At 33.0% G+C, this 16,421-nt stretch overlaps 2 protein-coding genes across 7 annotated transcripts in view; one reads left to right on the forward strand and one right to left on the reverse strand.

Moving 5' to 3' along the window:
- Positions 1–760, reverse strand: part of LOC126882227 (uncharacterized) — a 143,759-nt gene extending 142,999 nt beyond the window's left edge. The window contains exons 1-2 of one of the 3 annotated variants that reach the window (XM_050647040.1): positions 544–760; positions 237–399 (exon numbers count right to left, since the gene is read on the reverse strand). In XM_050647040.1, the coding sequence (XP_050502997.1) occupies positions 237–241 (5 nt within the window). In that variant the 5' untranslated portion in view covers positions 242–399; positions 544–760. The remainder of the gene's footprint in view (positions 1–236; positions 400–543) is intronic. The other 2 variants (XM_050647038.1, XM_050647039.1) reach the window with 2 other exon arrangements.
- A 1,691-nt stretch (positions 761–2,451) lies between these two features.
- The window catches only part of LOC126882233 (gastrula zinc finger protein XlCGF57.1-like), a 45,618-nt gene continuing 31,648 nt past the window's right edge, over positions 2,452–16,421 (forward strand). Inside the window, exons 1-4 of one of the 4 annotated variants that reach the window (XR_007697234.1) lie at positions 2,484–3,039; positions 6,914–6,973; positions 9,065–9,273; positions 9,499–9,962. Coding sequence is in view for 3 of the 4 variants with exons in the window: in XM_050647054.1 (XP_050503011.1) it covers positions 10,044–10,467 (424 nt within the window). In the remaining variant the exon portion in view is untranslated. Of the gene's footprint in view, positions 3,040–6,913; positions 6,974–9,064; positions 9,274–9,498; positions 10,468–16,421 lie in introns of those variants that run through there. The other 3 variants (XM_050647056.1, XM_050647055.1, XM_050647054.1) reach the window with 3 other exon arrangements.

Raw genomic sequence — 16,421 nt, forward strand, 5'->3', positions numbered from 1 at the left:
TTTAACAAAATGCAACAACTCGGGCACAAAATAAAAAACCAATAGTCAGTCTTACAATGTAATCTGAACAAAGAAAATGTTTACTTTATCCTTATAAACACACATTGCACTGAATTTTTTTTCTTACTTTGATATTTGCAAAAAAAAATTATTGAACAGCTCCCCTTCAACCCTCAATATCAAACTGATTCAGAAAATGCAATAGCGGAAGGTAGTATTTTAAAGATAGTCACTACCACATATATAAATAGATAGTGGTGTGTACGAATTACGAAAGAATATTGGTAAAACTTCACAGATCACTTATGATCATGATCTTAAGACTTGGGTCATAATAATTTCGAGAACCTGATCTTTCCGTTCGGTGTATCTGTGAAGGATCTGGATATCCCATTAATGCTAATATAAATAATGAAATTTATTAATTTCTAGTTATGACCCGTCATTTCGTAAATCAATAACAATTAAATAATTTTAAAATCTGTAAATAGATTTTTCAAACTAACCCCCTAAAATGGTATAAGTTTAAATTTAAATACTTACCAATACAAATATAACAGTATAGCCTTAATTCTATTTTACCCTTTCAATTGATATTTTATGATTTCCTTTACATGTTAAAAACTGGACTTCACTAATCATTAATTTTCATAATAATTATAGAAAAACATTAACGGATTTTTTAATTTTGGCAAACGACAAGAGCGAGCAAGTATTAAAAACTATTGCGAAGTTAGCAACATTTCCAAGAAAGTAGAAACACAGATCACAGAATATTTTCTTATTTTGTGATTGAATCCATAGGCCAATCCCACGGTTCAATAGTTCTAGAATAGTTTAGTCTAAGAACCGTGGGCCAATCCAACTTAATTTTAAATTTAATTTTAATCCAACTTAATTTTAATTTTACTGTCAATTTTAAATCAATCTGACAACCGGGTAGCAAATATAATAAATAGAGGGTGCATTCAGCAGACTAATCGCTTATGTGATTTTCGGCTGAATGCCACATAAATTGTCGATTAGTTTTCATTCGATCATGATACTCAAGATAAATATATTGCATATCCGGAAGTCGTGACGTAACTGGAGGGTGACTGGAGACCGGCAAGTTCGTAATGGTTCGTAATCATTCGTAATGTCCGGTTACTTTGAATTGTTCGCGGTTGTAAGCTAAGTGTATTTTATATTTTATCTTTGACAGTTATTTTGACTGGAATCTCGACACTAAATTTTTTTCGAATACATTGAAGTTTAATGTTATTTTGCTAATTGAATAATTTCATCACATAATGCATACAAATCCCATTTAACTTTAACAATAATTCAAATTCAACTTCCGGTCTCCAGTTACGTCATCAATGCGCGAACTCGGACGTATTTGCGCTACGGGAATATACTATCTCTTTATTTATAGTATTATGCATTCGATGACTTATCGGTCGCCATTTTAAACATCGCCTTTCATTCCAGAGACATGTTAACAATAGACCAGGCTAGTTATATGTCACTCAATGCATCGGGGTGTAACGCCAATATCAAGTACAGTGGTCTAGCTATCTTTGTCTGTCGTGCGAATGTGAGCGTATCTACCAAGAGGTGGGAGTAACGGAACGACAGAAACACAGAGGCGGCGGCCATCATATGCTAGGAGAGAGAAAGTTAAGCGCCGGTAGAGAGAGATAGATAGACCACCGACCAATGAACTGTCAATACGGATGGAATGGCCATGTCCCATTCAAATAGTGAAGCAAGATTGACACCAACATACAAGAGAGAAGTCCTAGAGAGAGACAGACAAGGTGGTGGAGAATTTGACAGGCCGTGTAATTTGAGTTGCCTATATAAATGGACCCGATTGAATCAGTATTTACAGTTCGTTGAATATTTTAACTTATATTTTAACTTGGCTAAGGCCTAATGCTGATTGGCAGTACATATTTCAAAATTTAACCACTTTTTTGTATTTAGGGGATAAATAGAGTACACAGTGCCATACTTGGTGTTTAGATACTTTTCAGAATTGTTATTTGTATTTATCAAAACAAATACCTACTTTCCTAAAGTATTTGGGAGTTAAATAATTTTAAAACTATTTAAATACTACATTAGTGACTGTTTTATACAAAGTGAAGAAGTCCTTGATTATGTTTTTATGTTACTTTTATATTTAGACTTTTATATTTCCCCGATTTAAGTTGATATAGGCAACTCAAATTACACGGCCTGTCAAAGTTTCCACCACCTTGTCTGTCTCTCTCTAGGACCTCTCTCTTGTATCGTGGCTGCATTAGTTGTTTTTGTGCCTATTCCATCCGTATTGACAGTTCATTGCCACCGACCCGAACTGCTCCGCGTTACGCTATTTTTCGGACCTTGCCTAATCTATGCGTTATTATATCTATGTTTACCCATTCCGCGACAATGAGGTGGCCAAATACCCAAGTAGGTGAAGGTCAGGTGAGGCCAATAAACTAAATAAGAAGAAGAATGGCGGGTATATAAAAAAATTTATCTTTTTATTATTTACTCTACTCGATGCTATAAAAACTTAAAAACTATAGCAAGAAGGCAAGAACACTAACGACTAACGATCACTTTAGTTATTTATTTAATGTGGATTTAATGCACATAGTCTTGTGGATTTGGTGTCCATTTTTTGTTACTGAATTGGTAAAATCCAAAATTTCTTTACAGTACAGTAGCAAGTAGGTATGGAGAAGCAGGAAGACAATTACACAACAAATGAAGTATTCAATATAAAAAGCGAAACTGAATTAGAGAACAATGGTGTGAACAATACAGAATTTCCAGTTATCATAAAAAATGAATTAAAACAAATGCTTCTACCTGAAGATGATACAACTAATGAAGATTCCAAGTGTTGGTTCAACCAAATGAATACCGCAGTATCCATTGAAAATGTAAAACATGAACAAATTGAAGATGATAGTGATTTGATGAACTGTAAAAATTTGAAGTCCGAGCCGAAGATTAAGGAAGAGGAAGATGTAATTGAAGAAAACCAGAGTCAATGTGGTATGTATAAATCAAAATAATTGGGAATTTTTTTTAAGTAAAAGTACAGTAGAACCTCCGTTATCCGGGGTAATGACGGGTTTGGGGGTGCAGGGATAATTGAAAACACCCGATAATGGAAATACATTATTTTATTGACTTAATGTGATAGATAAGAAGGATAATTAAAAAAATTTATCCGAAAAATCACTTTTATTAAAAAACAAATGTTTTTTCACATATCGATACATTTTTGGCAAAGTAACGTAAGTGACATTTTTGGCAAAAATCATGTTTTTTCATTAAACTAACGCTATTAGTGTTTAGAAGGTACTGCCAAATTGTAGTAAGCCTAGAATTACTTTAAACCTTTTTTTTTAACCATTTTAAATACGTATGTCCAGAATTGTTTTAATCATACCCGCAAAAGAAACGCAACTTTAGCACTATTTCTATAATAATAACGTAAGCAAACGTCATTTACCGCCATAATATTGGGGTTCCCCAGGGCTCTGTTCTGGGACCCATTCTCTTTCTAATTTATATTAATGACCTTACGAGCATTAACACAAATGCAAAGTACACACTCTTCGCCGATGACACCACAGTGTCTTTTACAACTGATACACTTGGGGAGTCGCTTGAGGGTTCTATGTCACAGTCAGTGACCAATGAATGGTTTTGCGTAAACCGATTACTGCTCAATGCAGCAAAAACCAACAGAGTTGTTTTTTCTCTCAGAGACACACAGAATGTAAATGATGGTATGAGCAGTGTCAGATTTCTGGGTGTATTATTAGATCCCAAGCTTCAATGGGGTGAACATATCAACAGTCTAAGTAAAAAGCTAGCAAAAAATCTGTTTGTACTCAGGAATCTGGCATCTAATGTTTCACATAAAGTCTTAATAACAGTGTACCATGCAATTTTTCAGTCTCATCTAGCCTATGCCATTTTAGTCTGGGGTCATTCAGCAGAAATGTTGACAGTCTTTGGTTGGCAGCGTAAGGCAGTTAGAGTTCTTGCTGGTCTTTGGTATAGGGATGATTGTAGGCAAGCATATAGGTCCCTAAGAATTCTCACTGTTCCATCTCTATATATACTTGAGAACCTAATGTTTATCAAGAGGGGAGGGGCGCACTTTGAAGCCCATGAGAACATACACCAACATGACACCCGATATAAACACCATCTCGTGCCAGCCTACTGGAGATTGAGGAGATGTCAAACTGGGCCAGGATACTGGGCTATTAAATTTTTCAACAAACTTCCAGATAGTTTAAAGTGTCTTCCATTAAATCAATTTAAGAGTACAATTAAAGATATTTTGTTAGAAAATGTTTTTTATAGTAATGAGGAATTTCTTGCATTTAAATTTTAGGATTTTATGACTTTAAGCAATGTCCATTGTTAATGTAATCAAATTTAATGTGATTTTAATGTTAGTATTTAATGTTAGTATTTAATGTTATTAATACTCTTAGTCGTATTGTGCATCTTTTTAATTTGTATTGCGTCCAAATCTTTGTGTAATTTTATTTGACATGTGTTAAACACTTGTGTTATTGACATGAATAAACGAATCCGAATCTGAATCTGAATAATAACGTAAGTACTGGTCAGTTTCTGTTACTTACGTCACATTTTCGCAGTCAGTGTTTGGCTTACGACAGTGACAGATTCGTGCTTCCATCGACTAAATTATTGAATTTAGGTAAGTTATAACGAAAAACATGTTTTTGTAGTTATATTTCAAAAATCTCTAAAACCTTAACTATAATTATGAACCTGTAAAACTTTTTTTCATATTTAATTTCGTTTATATTAAAAATTATTTTGACAAAGCCTAAGAAAAAATTTGGTTGAATTGTTTGTTAAAAAATCTTTGTAAATTTTGATATGAAATGTAAAATGTTTGTGAAAAAATAAGTTAAAAATTGTAAAATTATCAATTTGAACTCTTGTATCTAGAAAACAGTTAGAAATAAAGAAATATTGCTTGCATGTTTCTATTCTGATTTGCATTGAATAGTGCAGTCACTGAAGCTTTTCACCTTCGATTTCGTTGAACCTTAATCGATTTTCATAAAAATTGGTGAGTAGATAGAGGATACCTCAAGGAATAAAGGTGACATGATGCAAACCCTTCTGGGGGTGAAAATCATTTTATTAAAAATAATACCATAAGTCGGTAGAGGGACAATTTCTAAGCCAAATTTGTTATATAACGTTATTAAAATAAATTTGCTTTTTGAGTTATTAAATATCAAATATTTTATTTTTTCGTAAAAAAATGCCTGTTTTAAAGCTGTTTTTCACGTATAACTCAAAAACTATAAGCTTTTACAAAATAGTTATTAACGAAATTGAAGATAATAAAAAAATAAATACAACCCTTACTTAAAGAACTAAACTAATGTTAATTCAAAGTGAGTGATGGGTAATTGAGTGTATATTATTTTCGACGAGTACTCAATAAGTATTCAAGCTTAAATAACGGGAAAACGATGCACTTTATAAAATATACCTGTTAAGCACTTGTCAAAGTACTTCGGAATATCTATCAAATGAGCTGCAGAAGAAGTTCATAGCTTGAAAATTAAGCAAGTTATGATGAAAATAAGAGAACCCTTTCGAATTTTTTAGGAAAAAGTGAAACATAAAACATATCCCATTTCCACAAAAATTAAAAATTTATAGTAATCCTTACAAGAATTTCTTTATATTAGTATAAGTAATAATTCCAACAAGTTTAACCAGTTTAGAATGCATATTTTTGTTGAAAAAAAAGTAATTTAAAAATCAGAATTTTTAAAATGATCGTAAGTTTCATTTTCTTTTGATAATAACTCTAAAATACTCAATATACGTAAAAAATTATATTCAAATATTTTACCTTTTTTATTTAATTAATTGTTGTAACGTTATTTTGTGTTTCTGATAATAAACGATTGTTTCTAATTCTTTCCAAATTACTTTGAGTGCTACAGTCTCCCGTCAAAGTGACGTATGTGTGTGCTTACGTTACATTTTTTATCAAGACTCAAGATGTTAGAACCCGTAAAATAACTTAAGTATCAATTAACCGCTAAAACTATACAAAAACTTTAAAAAATATTGTTCTCTATTAAACTGTAGACCTCAAAAAACACCCTGGTAAATTTTGTATAATTTAAATAAGCTTAACCAGGTTAAAATTAAAAACATGGTTTTTCTACAAAAACGTTTTTGGTGACTTACGTTACTATGCCAAAAATGTATCGACATGCATGTACTTACATGTGTATATTAAATTATGGTATGTATGTACACATATACTTGTATAAAACACTTAAAAAAATAAATACATAAATAAAAAATAACATAAAAAATTTGTTTTTTGTCACCCCGGATAATGGGGATCCTACTGTATACCTAATGCTAATAATTTGCATAATTATAAGTAAACATTACAAAAACAGTTTTGTTTTTAAGAGGATATATCCTTCTGCTTCTTTAAGTGCGTCTCACAATCACAAGTTGAATATCATCATCACATCACTACTTATGTTTACTCTATCTACTGTTGCTCTGAATAGTTCTGTAGAACTGCTTAAACCAGTCCCTCAAAACTCTTCAACCAACAGACTTTCCTTCTTCCTATACTCCTTCCTCCTCTTATCTTTCCCTGTATTATCAATCTTACCATTTCATAAGGGGATGCCCTTCCGCTCATTACCTGTCCCAAATATTGTACAGTACGACAGGGATCTCGTGAAATAAAGTTGTCACCGCGCGTAAAACTGGGTGGAAAGTGGGGGTTTAGCCACGTCCAGTAAAGGCATTCGTGCGCTAGCCGTTCTACTGTGATCTATTCGATATTTTGACAGTGTTGCATTATTTTTTTTCATTTTAGTTGTACTCGTTTTATGCAAAAGTTCTTTTCAGAACTCTGCTAAAATTAAAAACTGGAAAGGTAAGTAGACAAATTGTAATATATTATATACATGTATTAATAAAAATCAAATGTATTTCTTTTCTGCATATTATAATTTATTTTTTCATTGTGAGATACAATGATTGTAGCGTTTTCTCTTTTCTTCTATTGATTTCTTCTTCTAAAGATCCTTAACTATTTTGATTTAGAAATTAGCCACAGTTAAATTGAAAAAATAATTTTATTAAAATATTAAAATTAAATTGAAAAAATAATAAAATTATTTTTTCAATTTAATTGTGGGTTATTTCCCAGTCAAAATAGTTAATTATAAAATTGACACAAAGACATAGCTTCAGAACAACATTTAAAGATCTTGTTTCTTCTATTATTAGGTACAGTGGAACCTCGATAACTCGGATTAATCGGGACAGCGGTCGATCCGGGTTATCGAAAATCCGGGTTAGCCGGAGAATATGGTAAAATGAATAAAATACGGTATAATTACAGATAAACTCCGTTAGAATTGAAATAACATGAAATATATATAAATATGCACAGTACCTACACATCTGAATTACTAAAAACACGCAAACACAAACGTAAGCAAACGGAAGCGAACAATACAATATTGTACTACACACAATACATTCACAATCGGAACGATGTTATGTTATTTAAGAACAGTGAAAACTGAAGACCATTGCTTAAAAAAGAATTTTTTAAATAGTCTTTTAGTCTTTTTTAAACAATGCTAAGACAGTTTGAAATAAAAAAGGATTACTACAGACAGGTGCCTGTTGTTTCTGCCGGCGTGTGCCATAAGTCATTTTTACTATCGTATAGTTTAAATTGCACAAATACACATTATCTCTCAAATGTTATATTACATACATTTTTATTGTTGAAATGTTTAACTGATAATTAACTATTTTGATGGGAAATAAGCCACAATTTGATTGAAAAATAATTTTATTAACGTTTCTACGCCCAAATCAAATCGAGTGTCGTTGTCAAAATACAAAATACTGAAAATCAAAATGTTTATCTGATGAAAATCGGTCCGGGTTAGCCGGACTTCCGGGTTATCGGGGGCCGACTAATCGGGGTTCCACTGTACTTCTAAGTATGTAAAAGCTTTAACTTATTCTATTTTTGGTCATTCTTTGGTCATGTGTACACAAGTTCCTCTCTTGTTTCTCCTATCTGCATAACTTTTGTTTTGTTGATATTTCCCTTCATTCCGTTTTCGTTAAATACTTCTTTACATATTTCCAAATTGTTCTGAAGTTCTTTTTAATTTTTTGCAATTAGCACATTGTCAGCAAATGCTCCTTCTGAGATTTCTACTCTTTGTAGATTTCTATGCACTACATTCAGTTTTTTATTCCTTGTTGTGCATAATTTCTTTTGTTCTTAATAATTTTGTCCTTATAATATTCTGAATATTGTTTGAGCTAAGTGCTCCTCCCTGTCTTAAACCTCCATTTATTGTAAACATATGTAATGTTAAATAATTATTACTAATTACGGCATTGTTGCTCTCATTGTATATTTTTTGTATTTGCTCATTCTTAGTAGCTTGTTGTCCATTCCTTTTTCTCCTAATATTTTCCGTAGTTTCTGTCTTGGTACGTTATTGAAGGCTTTTTAAAGGTCAAGAAATGTATATTTTCTGTATATTTCTGTTTTTTTTTGTTCCTCTTGTCTTCAGGGTTCCGTAGAATGTGTTGGTTACTTTTGCTATCTTTTCCATTTTGTCTCTGAATTTTTCCCAATTATTTGCTGCTATTGCTCATATTTTTACATTTTTTCTTTCATTTTTATAGTTATTGCAGCTCTCGTTTGTTTTTATCTTTCAGATATTGTTTCCATGTTATTTGTTCCCCTTTTACTTGCTACTTATTTTTTCGAACCACTTTGTCTGTTTCTTTGTTGACTCTTTTTACTTATTTCACATACTTCCTTAGCTGACTCCAGTAGTAGATTCTTATAGTTCTTCCATAGGTTGTTTACATCATTATTACCTTCTGTTTCATTTATTGTTGTAAGTTTTTCGTTTAAGTTTTTCTGTATAATAGTTTTAATATAAAAAGTAGCTATACCTAAATTAGTGTTATTTAATTGTAGCATGTAGTTTAAGAGCAAATTATCCGGACGGGCTATTAGTTGTCAAAGCCGAGAAATAATTGCTAATGTGTTAGCCTTTATGAAAAAGGAAGTTGAAGAAGGTGTCACAATACCTCACCATCGCATAAAAGAGCGTGTGGCAGCAGCGACAGGTGTTTCCGAAAGTACAATTTACAGAGTCTCAGTTGAACAAACAAAAATTGAAGACGGCATGTAATAGAGAAAGTAGTAAAAAATACCTACATAGTTTAAGCCAAACCCTTCTGTCAGTGCGTCATTAATTTTGCATGACCTTTTAGTCAAATCTGACAAATGCCGATTCAGAATTCGATAAACTGAAAGAAGGTTTTGGATTGAACTATATTATATTTTATATGATATCCATAGAAACTTCTATACTCTAACACTAATGGAATATATTTATCTAATTACAGGACAATGCTCATCGTTTTCCTCTCCAAGAAAACATATTGTAAAAGAAAAAAAGATGCAGACTATTGACGATGTCGACAAAGGGGTTTTAAGGCATATTATTCATAATATGCATATAAGTGATGCAGAAGTACCTCAGCTGAAGAATATTCTTTCTAAAGTCAAAGATCATGTAGGATATCAAGGTAGTCAAGAATCTTTAAGATTAATTATAAGAGACATTGGATTCCGTTGGGAGAAAAACAAAAACCAATAGAAAACTTCTAATGGAGAGACATGACATCCAAAAGCTTCGTATACACTATTTAAAAGCTATTAATAGGTACCGAGAAGAAGGTCGCCCTATAGTGTATATGGATGAAACATACATCCACTCAACACATACCACACGCAAAAGTTGGAGTGATGATTCGAAGGAAGGTGTAAGCAGCCCACATCAAAAGGAAATCGTTTGAATATTGTGCATGCTGGTGGTGAGTGTGGTTTTATTCAAGGGGCTGCTTTAGTTTTCAAATCTGGTGTAAAAACAGGCGACTATCACGACGATATGTCATTTGAAAATTATAGTAAATGGTTTGAAAACAAACTAATACCAAATCTTCCTCCACAAGGTGTTCTAGTGATAGATAATGCACCTTACCACAACAAACAAATTGATAAGGCACCAACATTAGCATCAACAAAAGAAATTATAGAGAAATGGTTAGAGGCTAGAAACATTCCAATAAACAATGGTATGCTAAAGACGGAACTCTACGATTTAGTTAAAATACATAAACCAACATATGTTCGCTATGCAATAGACGAGATTGCAATAAAACATGGACATTCAATTTTAAGATTAGCTCCCTATCACCCAGATCTTAATCCAATTGAGCTGGTCTGGGCCAGCTTAAAATCGTATGTAGCATCAGAAAATATCACATTTAATATAAATAATGTAAAGGAGTTATGTGAACAATTCTTATTGTGTAAGTTATGTGAACAATTCGTTATGTAGAGCTTTTTCACACTGTATATCATACCTAACCAAAAATGTTTCCCTTATTCTTTTAATCATTAAATTATTTGAAAATCTCTTTTCTTTAGCAATGTACTATTTTTATTTTCCTATCATAAATATTGACAATATCATTCAAATCATCCACTTTAAAATATAGGCATAATATATGTCTGAATTTTCAATATCAATGAGTCAGATAAAGCAACCAAAACAAAATTTGTTTAGTTTATTGTTTTGTATTTTGATAACAATTTCCGAAGTGAAAGTCGAAAAGTCAAATAAATTTAATTTCAAACTTAAATTGCAGCTTATTCCCAAATAAAATAGTACATTTTTTCATAAGATACCACAAGTAAATAGCTTCGGAACAATATCATTTCTTTAGATAGTATCGTACTAAAAATACCTAATATTACTGTGATCATCTAGATATTGACATCATTGTAAAATTTTTAATGATTCTCCAGCGTGAACTCAAGCGTAAATCTTCCACTATACTTCATCTTTCTCTGCCCTAAAGTTTTCTCACTCTGCGTAGTACAAACTCCGCCCATTCACGAGAGACTTGTCGGACAGTAACTTTGGCATTTTTATTGTGTCTATTAATTTTAATTTTAATTCTTTCCTCATTTTTTGCATACTTCTATGTTCGTTTTCTTCTGTATCAATCAATGCTATTCTAAGCATCCTCCTGTACAGAGACGTAGCTACCGCCGTATCAGCCGTGTCAATTATACGGGGCCCCTGACATTCAAGGGTCCCAGAGCGGCATGTCGAAATAAAATTCCATTCAAAAAATTGAACAAATTATTCTACAATTACTTCACTATTAAAACGCTTTGAACGGTTGTGTATTGTTTGGATGTCGACATTTTCGTGAAATGGATTCTTTATCTATATATAAACTATATTTATGTACAGGTATACCTGCGGATACCTAGAATTCCTCAGCGGTCGTCCCGGCACAGGAGCGCGTGCGCGAAAACTATTTGTAATTTTAAATCTCACAAGTAGTTTGGTTATCAAATTATTGGTTACATACAATAAGAAATAATATTGTTTTTCTATTTTACTAGTCTATCATAATTAATGGGTTGCCAGAGTTTTAGCCAATATTATTCAGACTAGACGTGTATTATTTACTTTTCTAACGAAAAAATTAAAAATACCGTCTCTATAATAATAATTATTATTGTATACCTTGGTAGAAGAATAATATTTTAAATTAATTTTGACACATTTGAACATTTTTGAACTATTTTTAAAATGGCCTATTTTTTACATGATTTTTACACTTTTGTTTTGAACGTCAACATGTTATGAATACGAAAATGGTTTTTGAAATAGTAATATCATAGTAATATCACAGTAAGACAATCGCTCGATTTAAAAATAATAGCAGTGACTTGGTCTTTATCTGGGTAAAAGGACATGCCGGATTCAAAGAAAATGAGATAGTGGATGAAATGGAAAAGAATTCAGCAACTTTAAATGAAATAGTAGATTTAACAATCTCCAGCGATTACATTCCAGAATTGCATAAAAAAAATAAGAAAGAAATGGGAAACTATTTGGCTTAAGTTTGTACAAACTTCGAGGAATCCATACACTTACATATACCCACAACTTGCGCAAAATATCCCACATATATTTGACTATCACGTTACTCGATTTTATTCCACATCCCTAAGTCGCTCAAGATTAAACCATGGCAATTTTGCTGCACATTTAGCTAAAATAGGAATGCGTATCACCTCTCTCTGTTCATGTGATAACTACTCTACTGCAGATTTAAATCATATAATCTTTAATTGTTAACTTAATAAATACCATACGAAAGCACTAATTGCTAGACTTCATGAGCGGAATGTAAGTTTACCGCTGAACATTTCACACCTACTAAGCTTCAATATCAAAACTGTTAATGATATTATCATACAATTTCTTAAAGATTCTAAAATAAAAATTTAATGAGTATGACATCTTCAATCTTCAACTTTCAAATATCTGTGGCAAAAAGTTTATCTAATGCCATCCCCTCTTTGTGAACACACACACACACACACATAGTAATTATTTATAATAACAGAAAAATTTATCCTCTTATTAATATAAACATTTTAAAATCTTTAATAATAATTAAAACAAGTCCACACGTTTTCTTGGTTGCATACATTTAGGCGGACACATTTAAAAATGCAACCAAGAAAACGTGTGGACTTGTTTTAATTATTATTAAAGATTTTAAAATATTTATATTAATAAGAGGATAAATTATTTTTTCTACAACCGTACTAAAAATGCAATTTTTAGCACTCCATACGAGCGTTAAAAATGCTACTTTAAGGCACTAGTGCTTTAAAATTTTTATGGCACTGCAATTCGTATTGACCGTATAGACAATTTTGATGTAATGTCAAAAAAATATAAAAATGGAATGTCAGTCAAGTTCAAGTAAAAGTTTTTGTAGATATTGTCCTGTAATTACGTTTGTAGAAAAAATATTGTATGATATGCGTGTTAAAAAGTACATTTTTAAGGCACTCATGTGAATTGCAGAACTTGCTATCGCTCATTCTGCAAACTTTCACATGCGTGCCTTAAACGTGTGCTTTTAACACTTATATCATAAATAACTATAATTACTATGATATGTACTATGATATATACTATGATATTACTAATATTTCAAAAACCATTTTCGTCTTCATAACATATGTTGACGTTCAAAACAAAAGTGTAAAAATCATGTAAAAAAATAGGCCATTTTAAAAATAGTTCAAAACATGTTCAAATGTATAAAAATTAATTTGAAATATTATTCTTCTACCAAGGTATACAATAATAATTATTATAATAGAGACGGTATTTTTAATTTTATACAATATTATTTCTTATTGTATGTAACCAATAATTTGATAACCTAACTACTTGTGAGATTTAAAATTACAACTAGTTTTCGCGCACGCGCTCCTGTGCCGGGACGACCGCTGAGGAATTCTAGGTATCCGCAAGTCTTTCCTTCTTCCTATACTCCTTCCTCCTCTTATCTTTCTCTGTATTATCAATCTTAGCATTTCATATGGGGATGGCCTTCCCCTCATTACCTGTCCCAAATATTGTAACTTTGATATTTTTATTGTGTCTATTATTTTTAATTCTTTGCTCATTTTTTGCATACTTCTATGTTCGTTTTCTTCTGTATCAATGCTATTCTAAGCATCCTCCTGAACACCACATTTCAAATGACTGTAGCTTATTTATGTGTTCTTGCTTCAATCTCCAACTTTCATGTTTATATTGTAGTATTGAGAACAAGTAGCATCTATAATGGCGCGTCCGCATTGGTAAATTTTTCGTGCGTTTTGAACTAATGGTACGTCGCAAGAATTTTCGTCGAAAGAATTTGCGTCGCAAATTTTTACCAGTGAGGACGCCGTGCTCTACCAGCGAAAATTTATTTATCGTTCGTTGTGCGTACCTGCTCAGGTTATGTGGAGTAAATCACATAATTGGTTTTCTGTTTAAATAAGTAGACGGGTAGGAAATATTAAAATGGATTTATCCAGGGAAGATGTTTTACTATTAATCCAATAATATATTTAGTAAGCATTCTAATCTATGGGATCCAAAGAATAAATTTCATTATAACAAGAATAAAACAGCTGATTCTTAGAAAGAAATTGGAAGAGTTTTTGATGTTGAGGGTGTACAAGGAAAACAAAAAAATATTAAGTTTATTAGACTCTTAGAGAAGGAAAAAGCCAAAGGCAAGAAAACAGTTGGAACAGGAAGATGTAAAGAATTTTTATATATAGAAAATAAAATATACAACATGCTCCTCATGAAATATTTAATATATTTTCTTAAGTTTAAGAGGATTCTTATTAATGATTCTTTATTTGTATTGGGCTAAGGAAGTGTACAAATCAGAATGGTATGTATTCAAAAGCTTTGCTTTTCTTAGTGACAAGGACAGACTTAGAGAATCGAAGAATTCTGAGGATACGTCTTAAAGCACTGCATAGATATTTCTGGAATTATTTCTGATATTTTCTGTTTGGATACCTTGAACATAATATATATTGTAGACTGGAATACGAATCACTGGTTACCAGGAAGCGTAAAGTAATAACCAACCTTTCCTTGGCAGCGATAGCTCTTCTGACGTTTGTATCCTATTTTTGAATGTTACGCCCAATTTTATTTAACAAAATTTCAAAGTTTTGCGGAGACATTTTTAGCAAGATCTTAGACAATTTATTATTTGGAAGATTTTTGGGGTCACTGAATACGATTACGCCATCAGAACTGACTCCCGGATCACCTGGTGCCCAAGGTCACGGCAAGAGACGTCATGTTCTGGAGTTTCGATGGTTTTCGGCATTAAATTGATGCAAACGGATTACTCACGGGCCTTAAGGGTCGCTAAATACGAGTATGTCATCAGAATTGACCTCCGGAGTACCTGGTGCCCAGGGTCGCTACTAAGCCACGTCATCATCTGGAGTTTCGAGGGATTTCGGCACTAAATTGATGTAACTGGATTCGGGGGTTTTTGAGGTGGTTAAACACGAATATGTTATCAGAACAGACCACTGGGTCACCTGGTGCCCAAGGTCACTGCAAGAGACGTCATCTTCTGGAGTTTTGAGGGCTTTAGGTATCAAATTGATGCAAACGGATTATTTACGGGTTTTTGAGGTCGCTAAACACGAATATGCCATCAGAATAGACCACCGGATTACCTGGTGCCAAACGTCATTGCAAGGGACGTCATCTTCTGGAGTTTCGAGAGGGTTTTCGGCATTAAATTGTTGCAAATGGATTACTGGAGGGTTTTTGGAATGGTTGAACGCGAATACGTCATCAGATCTAACCCACGGAGCACCTGGTGCCTAAGGCGGCTCATTTTCTGGAGTTTCGGATGTTTTCAGCATTAAATTGATGCAAACGGATTACACATGGGTTTTTGGGGTTATTGAACACGAATGCACCATTAGAACAGACACCAGGGTACCTGGAGCCTAGGGCAGGTCATCTTCTGGAGTTTCGATAGTCTTCGGCATTAAATCGATGCAAACAAATTACGCACGGGTCTTAGGGGTCGCTAAATACGAATATGCCATCAGAATTGACCTCCTCAGTACCTGGTGCCCAGGGTCGCTACTAAGGCACGTCATTATCTGGAGTTTCGAGGGATTTCGCCACTAAATTGATGTAATTGGAGTCTGGGGGATTTTCAGGTGGTTAAATACGAAGATGCCATTAGAATAGACCTTAAAATTACCTGGTGCTCAAGGCCATTGTGAGGGACGTCATCTTCTGGAGATTCGAGGGTTTTCGGTATCAATTTGATGCAAAAAGATCACTTACAGGTTTTTGAGATCGCTAATTACGAATATCTCATCAGAATTTAATTCCGGAGCACTTGTTGCCCAGGATCGCTACTAAGACACGTCATCTTCTGGAGTTTCGAGGGTTTTTGACATAAAATGGATGCAAATAAATTACTCGGGGGGTTTTTGAGGTCGCCAAACACGAATATGCCATTAGAACATACCCACCGAGCACTTGGTGACCATGGTTACTGCAAGGAACGTCATCTTCTGGAGTTTCAAGGGTTTTCGGCATTAAATTTTTGCAAATGGATTACTGGAGGGTTTTTGGAATGGTTGAAAGCGAATACGCCATCAGATCTGACCCACGGAGCACTTGGTGCCTAAGGCGGCTCATTTTCTGGAGTTTCGGGGGGTTTCGGCATTAAACTGATGCAAACGGATTACTCATGGGTTTTTGGGGTTGTTGAACAAGAATGCACCATCAGATCAGACACCAGGGCACCTGGCGCCTAGGGCAGGTCATATTCAGTTTTTGATACTAAATTAATGCAAACGAATTATTCATGGATTTTTGGGGTTG

Source organism: Diabrotica virgifera, chromosome 3 (assembly GCF_917563875.1).
Source record: "Diabrotica virgifera virgifera chromosome 3, PGI_DIABVI_V3a".
NCBI lineage: Eukaryota > Metazoa > Arthropoda > Insecta > Coleoptera > Chrysomelidae > Diabrotica > Diabrotica virgifera.